This window comes from Phocoena sinus, chromosome 20 (genome assembly GCF_008692025.1).
Source record: "Phocoena sinus isolate mPhoSin1 chromosome 20, mPhoSin1.pri, whole genome shotgun sequence".
NCBI lineage: Eukaryota > Metazoa > Chordata > Mammalia > Artiodactyla > Phocoenidae > Phocoena > Phocoena sinus.
The window spans coordinates 40,716,502-40,731,088 of NC_045782.1; the positions used below are offsets into that span (position 1 = coordinate 40,716,502).

A 14,587-nucleotide genomic window follows, 5' to 3' on the forward strand; every position below is an offset into this window, starting at 1 on the left:
GAGTGGCGGCGGCTTCGAAAGCGGCCTAGGACGCCAGCCGCAGCTTCCCGACCACCCACCTTCGGCCTCCACCTGGGCTGCGAAGACGCCTCTCTCCGAGCTCGCCCCAGAGACTCTGTCGCCCGGACTCTGACCCTGCCACCTGGACCAAGGCCGAGGCCCCGGTGACCCCTAGAGTCGGGGTCTACCCGGCCAAGCCGCGGCCGGAGACTACCGGCCGTCGCCATGGTAATGCCCTGCCTGGGACCACCCGGCCGCCCGGTCTCCTGGCCGCATGGACCTGTCTTCCGGGTTCCAGCCCCTCCCCCGTGCGAGCTGCAGGGCCGGGTTAGGGTTTAGGAGAGAGCTCGGTGGGGTCGGGAGGCCTGGGCCCTAGTCAGGGCTCGACGTGGACGCGCCCGGACCCTCAGGGAAGGCCTCTCCACTCACCTCCCTCTGGGCCTCAGTTTCCTGCCTCTTGCCTTCCATTTCATCCTGGAGAACTCCTGTTCATCCTTCCCGGTGTGCTCAAACGTCACGCCTCTTGGGCCCTCCTTCTCCCCCTAACCCTTCCAGTCTGATCCTTGACATTCCGGGATCGGTCTCCCTAACTGTAGCTCTTGCTGCTCTGGCGTCTGAGGTTAGGCACAGCCCTTGACTCTAGGAGTGACACACTTTTAATGTTGGCCACAGCAGCCCTGCTGCCCAGAAAGAAGGAACTGAACTGTGGACTGGGAGGCATCCCACCCTCCTGGGACCCTAGCTTTTGGGTGTTGGATTAGATAAAAACTACTAGCTTGACTCTCAGAATCAAGGCCACTAGGCTGGGCATGCTTGGATTTATGGGAGTGTCCTTATGTTTGACAAAGGTTCCAAACACCAAACCTTTGGGATGTTGCAAAATCCTTAGGCCCACTGCACAGTGCTGGGTCTAAAGAATGACGCAGGCTCCCGTGGGCAGTCTTCTCTTTGCTTCCTCCCTCTTATTACAAGATTAATGCAGGGCTTCCCTGATGGCGCAGTGGTTAGGAATCCGCCTGCCAATGCAGGGGACACGGGTTCGAGCCCTGGTCTGGGAAGACCCCACATGCCGTGGAGCAACTAAGCCCGTGCGCCACAACTGCTGAGCCCACGTGCCACAACTACCGAAGCCCGCATGCCTAGAGCCCATGCTCTGCAACAAGAGAAGCCACCACAATGAGAAGCCCGCGCGCAGCAACGAAGACCCAACACAGCCAAAAAAAAAAAAAAAAACAACAACCAAATAAATAAATCTTAAAAAAAAAGATTAATGCAAATGGACCTGAGTGAATTATTTTACAAGAAAGGATTCTAAGTCATCTAAGTCTTTAAGTAAATCCCATCTCTTCTCTCCTCATCCCTTATTCCTCCCCCCAACACTAGCAGAAAAACAAACAAACAGAAAACAGTAAACCTGATGGTCTTGTTAGAATTGGGAAAAAGCAGAGTGAGGACAGAATGTACTTGCAAACGGTATTTGTCCTCCAACCTCAATTGCTTTGTTTTCCTTTCAGGCATGCAGTCTGCAGAAGCTGTTTGCTGTGGAAGAGGAGTTTGAAGATGAGGTAAAGAAGTGTTGGTGAACAGAGATGGCAGAGAAGGTCTTAAGATGTAAACACCCAGGCCCAGAGCCCAAGTTTCCTTTTACTTGACATGTATATCTTTTTTTGTCTGTGAGAGGCTGAGAAATGATGAGAAATGTAAACAACCCACTTAACTGTCTTGGAAACAAATGAAAAACCAGAAAGATGAGCTGCTTAACTGTCATACCTTTAAATTATAAGGGCCCTTGCCTGGAAGCTGTGTCACGTGGATGATTGGATTCACCTTCACGATGACATACTTTTTTTAATATAAATTTATTTATTTATTTATTTTTTGGTTGCATTGGGTCTTCGTTGCCGCAGGTGGGCTTTCTCTAGTTGCGGCGAGCGGGGGCTACTCTTGGTTGGGGTGCGTGGGCTTCTCATTGCGGTTGCTTCTCTTTGTTGTGGAGCACAGGCTCTAGGCATGTGGGCTCAGTAGTGGTGGCTCGCGGGCTCTAGAACGCAGGCTCAGTAGTTGTGGCTCACGGGCTTAGTTGCTCCGCTGCATGTGGGATCTTCCTGGACCAGGGTTCGAACCCATGTCCCCTGCATTGGCAGGCGGATTCTTAACCACTGAGCCACCAGGGAAGCCCCACGATGACGTACTTGATGTGGGAAGAAAATTTAGGGAGAGACAGCACAGTTACTGGACAGCAGGAGGCCTGGGGTCACCAACTGGCTACCTGAGCCAGGGCAAAGTACTGCATTCTGTGGCCTTCCATTTTCTCTCCTATCACACGTGATGGCCGTTCTTCTGCCATAAACACTCTTCCCTTCCCCCTCTCTCCTCAGAAGATGACACATTAGACTAGATATGAAGCTGGCATGTTAGAATCACCTCTGCCGAGGCCCTACCACACACCAGTTACATCAGAATTTCTGGGAATGGGCGCAGGCAGGGGTATTCCTAATCTCTGGGTGCAGCCAGAGACCACTGAACTAGTGATCTGCACAGCTGTCTTCCCACTCAGATCTAACAGATATAGTTTCATCTAGGAGGCCCAAAATTGCTATCTCAAATCCTTTTCAGAAAGAAACAGGATTTAAATGAGTAAATCTCCAAAAGGTAAATAATTGCTTAAGAATACAGCACCAGGGACTTCTCTGGTGGCGCAGTGGTTAAGAACCCGCCTGCCAATGCAGGGGACACCAGTTGCATCCCTGGTCCAGGAAGATCCCACATGCCGCAGAGCAACTAAGCCCGTGCACCACAACTACTGAGCCTGCTCTCTGGAGCCCACGAGCCACAACTACTGAGCCCACGTGCCACAAATATTGAAGCCCACGTGCCTAAAGCCCGAGCTCCACAACAAGAGAAACCACTGCAATGAGAAGCCCGCGCACTGCAACGAAGAGCAGCCCCTGCTCGATGCAACCAGAGAAAGCCCGTGTGCGGCAACAGAGACTGAACGCAGCCAAATAAATAAATAAATAGATGAAAAAGAAAGAATACGACACCAACAGCCAGGATGGCCTCCTGACTCCAGTCTAATGTACATGGAAACTATTAAACTACATTTATAGACTAGGGTTGCTCTAGTTTTATCAATGACAAGCCATTCAAGCCTACTTTTTTGTCTCCCAGTGATTTGCTTTAAAAATCACGTTTAGAATTTGTCCGGATGCCTAATTGGTGCCTAGTGAGATGGTGAATGCTGCACCAGGGACCCTTCTGGCAGCCACAGTCCCATGCTTCCCTTCCTTTGAGGCTTTTGGAACCCGAGGTTTGAAGGGAAAAGCAGACCTTCCTCAGACCTCTTAAAATTCCATCTCTGGCTTGTCTCATTCATTGAGGCCCCAAGACATAGTGACAAAGGCACTTATGGGTTCCAGTCCTGGTTCTGTGAAGTTACTTAACCTCTCTGAGTCTCCGTTTCTGTATCCATAAAACAGGGACAATAATAGTACCTATTCATAGGGTCATCATGAGAACTCATGGAGAGAATTCTGGTAAAATGTTTACATGGTACCTGGCACCCAGTGAGGTTTTTCAAATGTTAGATGTTTTGTTATCACTTGGGGACTTGATTTTTGTTTTTACAAATAATTCAAAACTGCCAGGTTTGTCAAGGAGATATGCGTCCTTGTCTTTGTCTTTCAGCTTTGGAGATGTGTAATTACGGGCTGAAAAAAATGACCCTCCTGGGTCTTACCAGGTCATGGTAGGACTGCTAGGCTAGTAATGGAATTAAGAGTGAAGGACTCTGACAGCTCAAGTTTCTGTTCCATGACCAGTCCCTTTCCCCTTTCCCAAGACAGATGACATCATGTCTGAGAGTGAGCTCTTCAGCGGAAAAGGGCTGCATCAACTCCCAGGGCCATCAGGATTTTATTGCTGCTGTAATTATAATATTATTATTACTAAGTCCTAAGGTAGTCCTGTTAGAGTATGCTACTCTCCTGATGATACACGAAGCAAGAAAGATCCTTTCTCTAGCCTGGACAGTCCAGTACAGCAGCGGGGGGTGGAGGTGGAGGGGACCTTCCTGTCAGTTAAATCAGCAGTTCTGACACCTTCGGAACAGGTCTGTTGCTCTTGAAGGTGTCAATCTCCCCTTGCTTCCCAACCGGAATCCATACTTCATTTACCTGCCTGAAAAGCTATATTTAACTTCTATCTATTTTGCAGGCTCCAAGGACTCTCTGGCTTACTGAAGACTAAGCGTGTGCGTGTGTGTGCGTGTGTGTGTGTGTGGTGGGGGTGAGGAGTGGGTGGAGGACAGGCAGCAGGACCAGATGGATAGATGCCTAGTGCACAGGCTCAACACCATGAAGCTAGTTTCCTTGAGATGGGTGTGTGACCTTGGATGATTTGTTTGACTCCTGGGTGACCTGGTTCCTTTGCTTCTCCTACTGCTCCCCCAACTGCCGCCACCACCCCTCCCCACCCCCCACCTGAGACTGAAGAAAGAGAGAAGCTACCTGAAGACTTAACCTTAGAATGCATCTGGCAGAAGCCTCGTTGTGGGCTCCTGGGCGAGGTCAAAAGTGGTGAGAGAGTCCACCACTGCCTTTCACACCTTGGTTTCTTGTTTGCGAGTATCTGTACACACAGACACACGACGTGCCCGAAGCAGTAAAAGCAGAGTGTTTCTTGATTTCCAGATGCCAAGACCTGCTGTCTCTGCTTCTTTGTAGGATTTCTTGTCGGCTGTGGAGGATGCAGAGAACCAGTTTGTTGGCTCACGGCCTGTGAATGCTGGATGCTTGAGACCTGTCTCTTCCCGGCCACAGGAGGCCCAGCTACTGCCATGCCCCACTGCTCCTTCAGAGGCTGTGGGCCTGCCAGCCCTGGGACTCCGCCTTTCTACCTCCGGCATGCCCAGGGCCATTGGAGGTCCACCTTCCACAGGAACAGCTCCCCTAAGGCCTGTCTCAATGTCCAGCAGCTGGACTGGCAATCAGGGAAGAGTGACACTGACAGAAGTGCTCAGTGAGACCCCAGTAAGACCCCAGTCCTCAGTCTCCCACCCCCAGCTCACCTTCAAGAGCAAACAGCAGGTGATTGGTGGCTTTGAGGGGCCTGAACAAGATGAATTTGATAAGGTCCTGGCAAGCGTGGAGCTGGAGGGCCCCGTCATGGAGCTGGAACTTGGAGTTAGCGGTGAGGCCACAGGAATCCTGCCCACCTGGCAGCGGGAGGACTCAACATTGGCTAAAAAGGCCCGGGCAGCTGATCTGAGCAGACCTTGCCAAAAGGGGCCCGTGTCTGCAACCCACATAACTGGTATCCCGTCAGCTCGGGATGTGCCCCCGTATCCTGTTGTCCGCTGTGGGACTCCACAGTCCCGCTTGAGGCCTGGTGCCACGGGTAACCTTCCTGTCCCAACTGCCTCAGTGGTTCGCGGTCAGCAGCCCCATTGGGAAGTCTCTCCCGGTGGTCCCCCTCCTCAAGCACCCCAGCCTCTCCAAGCTGCTGGCAGGCTCATTCACAGCAGCCCTCAAAATCATTTCCCTGGTCAGCCATTCCAGTCTCCAAATGACTGCTTATCTGGCAAACCTCATTTTCTTACACCACGAACTCCCAACTCAAGCTGTGCTACTCCCTCAAGGACTATCTCTGGATTATTTCCTCGGGGGCCCTTCCAGCCCCGAGCTGCAGCGTCTTCTGTCAAGTCTCCTGTCAGCACCCTGAAGGGCCCCCGTCCTTCCCCAGTCCCTCAAGCTGCTCTGCAGACGCCCATCGTCACGAACCACCTGGTGCGGCTGGTCACTGCTGCCAACCGGACACCCCAGCAGCCCACTTGCACTTCCACCCGCGCCAAAACGCGCCGCTTCCCCGGCCCAGCAGGGCTCCTGCCTCACCAGGTGAGTGACAGCTTCTCTCTGGCCAGAGCCTGAGCTCCCCAGGCTGCTGGGGGCCCAGGAGAGCAGCAGAGTCCCAGAGGATCTTCACGCCCCCCAGGGAGGGGAGGAAGGAAGTGCAGAGAGGGAGCGTTTCCAAAGCTGTGGAGGAAGTCAGAAGAAGTGGGAAGAATTGAATGCTTGAAAACCCACATGTGAGATGCTTAAGGCTTGAGAATGTCACAATTTCCATACGTTTGTTGAACATCTACTGTTTCCTAGCACCAGGGCAGAAAGATTCATTCACTTATATTTGCTAAAGACTGGTATGTGTTGGGCACTTTGCTTGGACCTGAGAATACAGAGATTAACATAGAAATAATTCCCGTCCTAAGGAGCTTCCAGGAGAGTGGAAGAAGCAGACAAACGATTACACATAAAAGGCACAGGGAGAGTAGAGGTCATTCCCTGGGTGCTGGGGAGACACTGGGCTCCTTGGACTTGCTGCGTGGGCTCTGGAGGGACGAGTAGGAGGTTTACGGAGGTGTGTGTCAGAAGGCTGTGTCTTGGAGGACATTTCAGCAGTGGAAAGACGGGAGAGCATGTGCAAAGGCACAGATGCTCTGGGAGATCCACAGAATCACTCATAGCTGGTGTGGGGTCAATGTGGGGGAGTTGGGGCTGAGCTGCGTGTGTAGATTTCGGCAGCAGTGGAGAGACAGGGTCCATCAAACTACTCTTGGATCAGATCCCAGATAATTGGACTCCGAGGATCTGGTCTGGTTGTGATAGGTTACCCCCTTTCCTCACATTTGAAAGGTGTTTGAAAAGATTCCTACCTGTTAACTTGCTCTTCCCTGGCACTTTTAAGAGAAATCCAAGGAGACCTGGGATGGATCTCTGTAGGGAAGGATGAGGTCCCTGAGAAGGGGTGTGGGGAAAGCTGCCCCTTTACTCATCTCAGGCCTCTCTATTCAAGTCATCGCCCCCTTCAGGAAGCCCTGGGGTTTGTTCCTGGGCCAGCTCTAGCTTCCTCACACTCCCAAAACGATCCCCAAAGCATCTTTTTTGAGCTGCCAACGAGGCTCCTGAGACTTCCTTAGGAGAGATGTACTATGTGTTAATTGTCCCTGGTAGTTTCCTGAACTCATTATGTAACCCAGACAAGAAGCTGTACTTGTAAATAACAGCTGCTGAGCTTGCTCTCGCCTTCTCCTCCTCTGTCCCCTTGTAGCACAGTGGGAAAAATCTGGACGACATCATGGTTTCCACGCCCCAGACTCCGACTCATGGTGCTCTGGCTAAATTCCAGACAGAGGTAACTAATTCCATGCAAATGTTAACTTCCTGGGGATCGTTTAAGAGTGAGGGACATCCCTACATGTTTCAGTAGCTGAGGATCAGAGTCTGTGCTGCTCGGCCCGTTCCCTGGGGTCACACACCACAGGGCATTTGGGGAGGTGGCAATTTTCCTGGCATAAACTGAAGCCTATCCTGATGCCAGAGGGGTGTGAACCGATACCATGAGTCCAGCCTTCTTTCCCAGCTAAGAAAGAAAGGCCCAGCTAACTCCATCTTCCCTCAGAGGAGGAGAGTGTAATAGCTGTCGGAATTGTATCTCAGGACCCCTGCCTTTCAGGTTTCTGGGCATCAAGCTGGGAAGGACCTGGCTTCATCTTGCCTCTGGTGGGTTCCCTCTTGGTGGGTGAGACCCAGCCTCCCTCCTCCCTGGGATTCTGGTTGACCTGCTCCGTTCCCAGACCCACTTTTGCTTTTAATTCTCTCTAGAAGTTTTTCTCTTTCCTGTAGCTCTGCAGATCCACCAGTCCATTTCAGCTCCAAAGCAATAAATACTCACCTGGATTCAAAGCATTTTTTTTTTTTTTTTTTGCGGTACGCGGGCCTCTCACCATTGTGGCCTCTCCTGTTGCGGAGCACAGGCTCCGGACGCACAGGCCCAGCGGCCATGGCTCACGGGCCCCAAAACATTTTTTAATATAATAAGGTGAATAGTTAAAGCCAGAGGCATCCCAGATAAAATATAATTGGTTTCAAAATTGCCTGGAAGCCTATAAATATATGTGGGAGCTCCCTAGCCCTAAGACTTGGCAAGTCCGTTGTAAGAGACAAGCATAGATAGCCTTTTGCATTAATGTAATTAAAGTCAGGGCCTGATTTAAAGTAAACAAATGCCTCAGTGAAAGTACTTTTGCTAGTGTACCTTTGCTATTGCTTCTCAGTGAAAGATGTGATGTGCCACAAGGTTTCACGCACCATTTTCTGAACTTGGAGATACACGAAGGGAGAGAGTGTGACCACCGTGCTGCAGGGAATTCACCCTTGCTCTCCCACCCCTCTATCCCAGCTCAGTCAAGGCCTCTAGCAAAGCGGACCTGTTAATGCAGGCTCCCCTTCTGCTCTGTTGTGCCAGATTGTTGCTAGTTCCCAGGCATCGGTGGAGGAGGACTTTGGGCGAGGGCCCTGGCTGACCATGAAATCTGCTCTGGGCCTGGATGAGAGAGACCCTACCTGTTTCCTCTGTACCTACAGCATCATCATGGTGCTGCGGAAGGTAAGGGTCCTGGGTGCTGAGACCCAAAGGGAAGACCATTTTTATCCCTTTCACCAACCTCCTGCCCTGTTCCACCTTAGGAAAAGGGCTCTCTGTTTGCTCCCTGCTACCCCAGGCCTGTCTCTGAGTGGCAACGTGAAGCCCCTTTGGTTGTGTCTTCCACTCACCTGCCTTTTCACAGTATCTGGCATAGGTGGAGGTGGGTTATGGGCATGTCTCTGCACATCTGGGCCCTGAATGGGGTAGGGTAAACACACTGCTACCCCTAGAGCTCCCCAGAGATCAAAGGTCACGTGCAGACTCACGTTAGTACGTGTGCTGATGTATTCCTGCCTGTGGCCTGTGAGATGGAGCTCTATATGAATACATACACATAAACACACAAAAGAAAGGAGGCAGGGCAGACAAATGAAAGGCCCGCCAGCTTCAGGTCTGCCAGAGGGAGATGGGATGAGCCCTGTAGACTGCCTCTTGGCCCTCTGAAAAGGAAGACCATCACCACACCAGTGCTCTGCCCCCCTCCCACCCCACCCCCCTCCCTGGGTTGTCCTGGCACACTTGGGAACCTTACAGGTGGGACGTGGCTGGCTCAGCAAATGCCTCTCCTTGTAACCAGGCAGCCTTGAAGCAGCTGCCCAGGAACAAAGTCCCCAACATGGCAGTGATGATCAAGTCCCTGACCCGGAGCACAGTGGACGCCAGTGCGGTTTTCAAGGACCCCACGGGTGAGGAGTTAAGTCCTGGGAATGTGACGAGTGGCCGCATTGAGGTCAGGAGGTGAGGAGGAGCCACCCTCTCCATTTGCAGTTGGGAAAATTGAGGCGGTTTCCAGCCCCCTTCCCCGCCAGGGCCCAAGCCAGTCACTGTGCTGCCCTTGGCCCTGATACTGATGGGCGGTGTGGCGTTTGCAGGAGAGATGCAGGGCACGGTGCACAGGTTGCTGCTGGAGACACGCCAGAATGAGCTGAAGCCTGGCTCAGTGCTGCTGCTAAAGCAGGTACGGGAGCTCCAGGTGGGGACCTGCTCTCCCGCCTCCCGCCCTGGAGGAAGCCCTGGGTTGTCTCTCTGGCTCCCTGCCCTCCCAGGGCCCAGGCAGAGTGGCTGCCCTAGTGCAAGACCTTGGCTCACTGGAGCCGAGTAAAGGCCTGACTGCCATCCTTCAGGGGGCAGATGGGGGTGGAGGTCGTGCTGTGAGGGGCTGGGGATGGGGTACGCAGTTCTACTCTGGCAGCAGGGCTGCGGCAGGAGTGATTTCTGTGACCCTGGTGCAGAGGCTAGCAAGGGTGAGGCAGGCGGGACTGGGTGGCCGTCCGGCAGCACCTAGCGCTCTGTCAGGACATTGGACACCTTCACCCCCTTTCTCTACTCCAGATCGGAGTGTTCTCTCCTTCACTCCGAAATCACTATCTCAACGTGACGCCCAACAACCTGGTCCACGTTTATAGCCCAGATTCTGGGGATGGGAACTTCCTCAAGCCATCTCAGCCCTTCCCCAAGGTAAGAGGAGCAAGATGGAGTGGGGATGGGTAGAGCCGCTTTCCGCCTGGGTCTTCTGATTTCTTCCCCTCCTCTATCCTGGGGAGCAGGGATGTGAAGTGGACAGTTGCCCTGAAGTGAAAAGATGCCCTTTGGGGACAGGGCCATCTCCTCCTGTCCCTGGTCCAGCCACCTGCCAGATGGCACAGTAACAGGACCTAGAGGAGCAGCTGGCTTCTGGGTGGATCCCTGAGTGTCTGATGGCAGACCTGAACATTGGAGAGCATGGGAATCACTTGAGAACTAACCGAGTTGAGGGTCCACGATGGGGCGGGGCCCTCAGTGAGTGACTGAGGGTTGGATTTGCTGCAGGTGGCAATGCAGAGAACAGACAGCTGCAGATGGTCTGTCAGGTGAGCCAGTACTTGCTCTGCATCTTCCCTCCTGGTTTCCACCTCTGCTAGGTGAGGGGGCGCCGGCCCAGAACTCCTTTGGGAGCCAAGGGAGGCTGGGTTCCAGGCAGCTCCACTCCAGGGTGAGGGTGCAGGGCCCGGCCTTGACTTGACACACAGTGTCCCGTCTGTGGCCACCCCCACCTTCCTGGGATCCTCGGTTGTCGTCATGACCTGGCCTGGGGGTCAGGAGACCTAGGTCATGGCCCTGCTCTGCTGGAAATTTGTAACATGACCTTGGGCAAGTCCTGTCCCCTCCCCTGCTGTTGCTTTGTCTATAAAATGAGTGGGTTAGACTAGATGACATCTAGTCAAGTTACATGTTTAGTTCTAACTTGCTGCTTCTCATCTTTCTCCCTAACCTTCTTCATTCTCTCAATATCACCCCACTTCTAAAAATAGCATCTTGATTTCCATTTTTTTTTAAAATTATTTTTTTGGCTGCGTTGCATCTTTGTTGCTGCGCATGGCTTTCTCTAGTTGCGGCGAGCGGGGGCTACTCTTCACTGCAGTGCGCAGGCTTCTCATTGCAGTGGCTTCTAGTTGCGGAGCGCAGGCTCTAGGGCGCACGGGCTTCAGTAGTTGCAGCGCATGGGCTCAGTAGTTGTGGCTCGCAGGCTCAGTAGTTGTGGCGCACGGGCTTAGTTGCTCCACATGTGGGATCTTCCCGGACCGGGGCTCGAACCTGTGTCCCCTGCATTGGCAGGTGGATTCTTAACCACTGTGCCACCAGGGAAGTCCCATCTTGATTTCCTTTTAAATTTCAAGTCACCCCAGGAATTCCCTGGTGGTCCAGTGGTTAGGACTGTGTGCTTCCACTGCAGGGGGCACGGGTTCGATCCCTGGCCAGGGAACTAAGATCCCCCTCGCTGCAAGGTGTGGCCAAAAAAAAAAAAAAAATTTCAAGTCATCCATACTTGTTGAAAAAAATTGTACAGAATAAAGCAATGTGAAACTGACCCTTCTCCACTTCCATTCCCTAGGGCTAACCATGGTTAACAGGTTTAATTACTAATTTTAATTACCTGTTCATATATTAGCTAGTTTGGGGATTGTTAACAGCTCATTTTTAATTCCAGGCTAACTCCTCAGCATAATTCTGAATGGCGTCTTCACTCTCTGCTCCAGTTATAGAGATTCCCTAAAACATCAGATACCAGCAGAATTAGAAAAGAAAATCGGCCAAAAGTTTTCTGTTTTTCTTTTATTTTTTTTAACTGTCTGCTGTTTGGGGTGTTTGGCGTTTCAGCCCCCTCCCCACAGCATGGGCCTGGGTGACTGGCCGCTGCCACGTTCCTCTCTCCTGTCTTTCCTGAGCCCCCACCTATTCCTTTGAGGTTGTTTGGGCAGAACTGTCCAGAGGGATTTCAGGGGCACAGGTATTGGTAACCAGATCCTCTGTCCCCAGGATCCAGGAAGCTTCCATGAACGCCTCCAGCATGAGACCGAGAAGCCTGGGAAAGGCCTCAGAATAGCACAGAACCCAGAGGCAGGGGCATCACCTGAGAAAGAACTACTCCCAGAAGCAGGTAAGGCCGTCAGCCCACCCAGGAGCAAGAGAGGTTCTCCTTCTATTTCCTCTTGAATAGCTCAGCCAGATTGTTCCTCTTCCTGTGAGTCTTTGGATCTTACAGAATCTTAACAGAAATCCGATGTGGTGTGTTCTCTGGTGAGGCTGCAGGCCACAAACTAATTAACACAAAGAATGTGAACCGAAGCGCCCCACTTTCCAGGCCATGTGCTGTTAGCCACAGGGGGAGATAGACTGGCACCATCCTTGAGTCTTCTGTGGACTGATGGCCAGACCTCAGAGGCAGATTTCCCCATAGTGACTAAGCTCCAAGGCCCTCCAGATGGTGCTGAGGGGTCGAACATCCATGAGGTTAGGGTGGGACCAGGATACATACCTGAGAGGCCCAAATACAGACCTTTGAGGGGAGGGCCAACTTGTTCCTCAGGAGGGAGCCTCACCCAGGTGAAGCTAACACAGTCCAGGTCTGGTCCTTAGCTCTTTGATTCAACCCTGTTTGGCCCGAAAGTTCGTGGGATTATGGATAGGTGTCTCGGCGTTAACCAAATTTCACAGTAGACCAATGGATAAACCACAAAGCCCATTTCTTTATATTGTATGAAAAAGTATCTACCCCGTATGCTGGAATCTTCCCTAGAATCTTGGACTGTCTCCTTGTAGGTCAGCTTGATGACAAGCCGAGCCATCATCAGAAGGCTGCTGGTGGTCATAGTATAAGAGTGAGGCGAGTTGCCTGTAGGATGTGTGGTTGGTGTCATATCTCCACTGTAGGGACAGACCTGCCGGGCAGGCAGCTGCTGGTGGTGGCCGGGCAGCGCTAGGAGACACAAATGCGGATTCCTACTATGATTCCCGTTTTCCTAGGCTCACACTGGCTGGCTCACTCCCCTTCATTTAACCTAGTGTTTCTTCAGACGGTCACAGTGTAGCTAGTGAGGGGCAACTTTTTTTGTTATAATCAAATTGCCGTCCTGCTTCCCTGAGCACAGGGCTGGTCACCCTAATTAAATTTGAATGCCCCAAAACTGACTTCTGTCCTTCCAGCAGCAGTGTTTATCGAGTGCTCTGTGCCAGACTGGGAGCTGGCCTCTGCAGGTATAGTTTCCAGCCTGACTGACTCTAGGGCTGCCTGATCCCGTCCATTCAGCGGGAGTTTTCTAGTTGGAAGCTAGGGCTCTGGTGTCAAAGGGATGCTACTTGGGGAAGTTGTTGACCTCTTTAAACCCTGTTCTCTCAGGTAAAGTGGGGATTATAACATGAACTACCACGAGATGCCCTCTAAAGGGGCCCTGTGAGACCAAAATGAAGTGATGAGTATAGCATGGGCAGCCCTGTGCTGGCACCCAGCATGCCCCCGGTATGTGTTAGCTGCCCTTGTTAACAGAGTAGCAGTAGGGCTTACTGAGGTCAGCTCTGTTTCCAAGTTCTCAGACAGAAGCACCCCATCCAAGAACTGTAGTCAGGGACAGTTACTTTTGTCCCCTCTGCCTACGAGGCACTTTGGGGGAGGGGATGATGATGTCTCCCACTCTGCAGATGAGAAACCAGGTTAATGAACTGTGTGATTCTGAACACATCTAGTGACTCTTCCTGGCCTTCTTTCTCCCTCTGTCCAACGCAGAGGTTGCACTAGGGGACCTCTGCTCAGGCACTGTACCTCTGGATGGAAAGAGGAGCCATGAAGGCCCGAGGGGAGACTCTTTCTTAGCAAGGTGGCCCGGGCGTTTTGCCTCTGCCTTTGTTGTGTGTGGGTATATGGGGGACAGAGGGGAGGTGGAAGGCGGGCCGGCCTCAGGCCCGTCAGTGTGGGTGCTGGCGGCTGGGCGAGCCACCTTCCTGACAGCCCTCCCGAGGGGCGGGAGCCTTGGCTCTGAGTCACGTGGAGCCCTAATATTATCACTAAGTCTCCCCGCCCTCTCTTCCTCCCCCACCCCCGCCACCGCAGATGACCTAGATGGACTCCTGAGCGAGCTCCCTGAGGACTTCTTCCATGGCACCAGCAGTTGGGACTCCCCCAAGGCAGGGCACCCCCCATGAGCCGGCAGCCTCTCAGCACCCAGGAGAGAGGAAGACCAACACAATTGGAAAACAAAGTTCCGGGACTTCTCTGGCTGCTCCCACCCTGGACACTTACCCTGAGAACACCCTCGTCCCTCGAGTTCTGCAGTGCCGTCACTTTGGGTCTTCCTTTGGCAACCGGAACTCTGCCCAGGATCAACTCTCCAGCTCTACTGTCCTCCAAGCCCTCGGGTGCATATCCCTTCTCCTCTCCAACAGGGAAGGTGTGCCATTCTCCCACCTCAGCTTGAATTTAGAGGATGCTGGGCCTGGTCCCTTTACTCCCTGGTCCGCAGGCAGCTGAGGAGCTAAGAGGAGCCGCGCCACAGCAGTGGCAACCTGTCCCTCTGGACAAGGAAGGAACGCTCAGACTTCCCTCTGCGTCGTCTCTTGAGGCCTGTAGCTGGCCAGCTCACCTGTGCCCAGGGCTCCCAGGAGCGGGGGCAGGAGTACGGCTGAGGTGCCTTATTCTGAAATAAAGCAGCTGCCTGCTTCACCCACCTCCCTCTCGTTTCCAGCCTCGCTGCTCCTTGTTCTGTCTGCCCTGCTGGCCAGAGCAGAGCCAAGCCACTCGTTTTCTCTCTCTCTGTCTCTCTCCTTTTTTTTTAAACTATAAACTTTTTCTTGT

At 52.7% G+C, this 14,587-nt stretch overlaps 1 protein-coding gene across 4 annotated transcripts; it reads left to right on the forward strand.

Moving 5' to 3' along the window:
- On the forward strand, positions 1–14,587 carry HROB (homologous recombination factor with OB-fold). Of its 4 annotated transcripts, XM_032616910.1 has the most exons (10): positions 1–228; positions 1,515–1,565; positions 4,725–5,894; positions 7,105–7,188; positions 8,302–8,442; positions 9,059–9,167; positions 9,354–9,439; positions 9,814–9,939; positions 11,779–11,899; positions 13,847–14,460. In XM_032616910.1, the coding sequence occupies exons 1-10, from the start codon at positions 226–228 to the stop codon at positions 13,936–13,938; spliced, it is 1,983 nt and encodes a 660-aa protein (XP_032472801.1). In that variant the 5' UTR covers positions 1–225; the 3' UTR covers positions 13,939–14,460. The 4 variants fall into 4 exon arrangements, 3 of the variants coding, with proteins under 3 accessions (XP_032472801.1, XP_032472802.1, XP_032472803.1); XR_004347561.1 differs by lacking the exon at positions 9,354–9,439 and having other exon boundaries at positions 11–228; positions 13,847–14,587; XM_032616911.1 differs by lacking the exon at positions 7,105–7,188 and having other exon boundaries at positions 62–228; positions 13,847–14,330.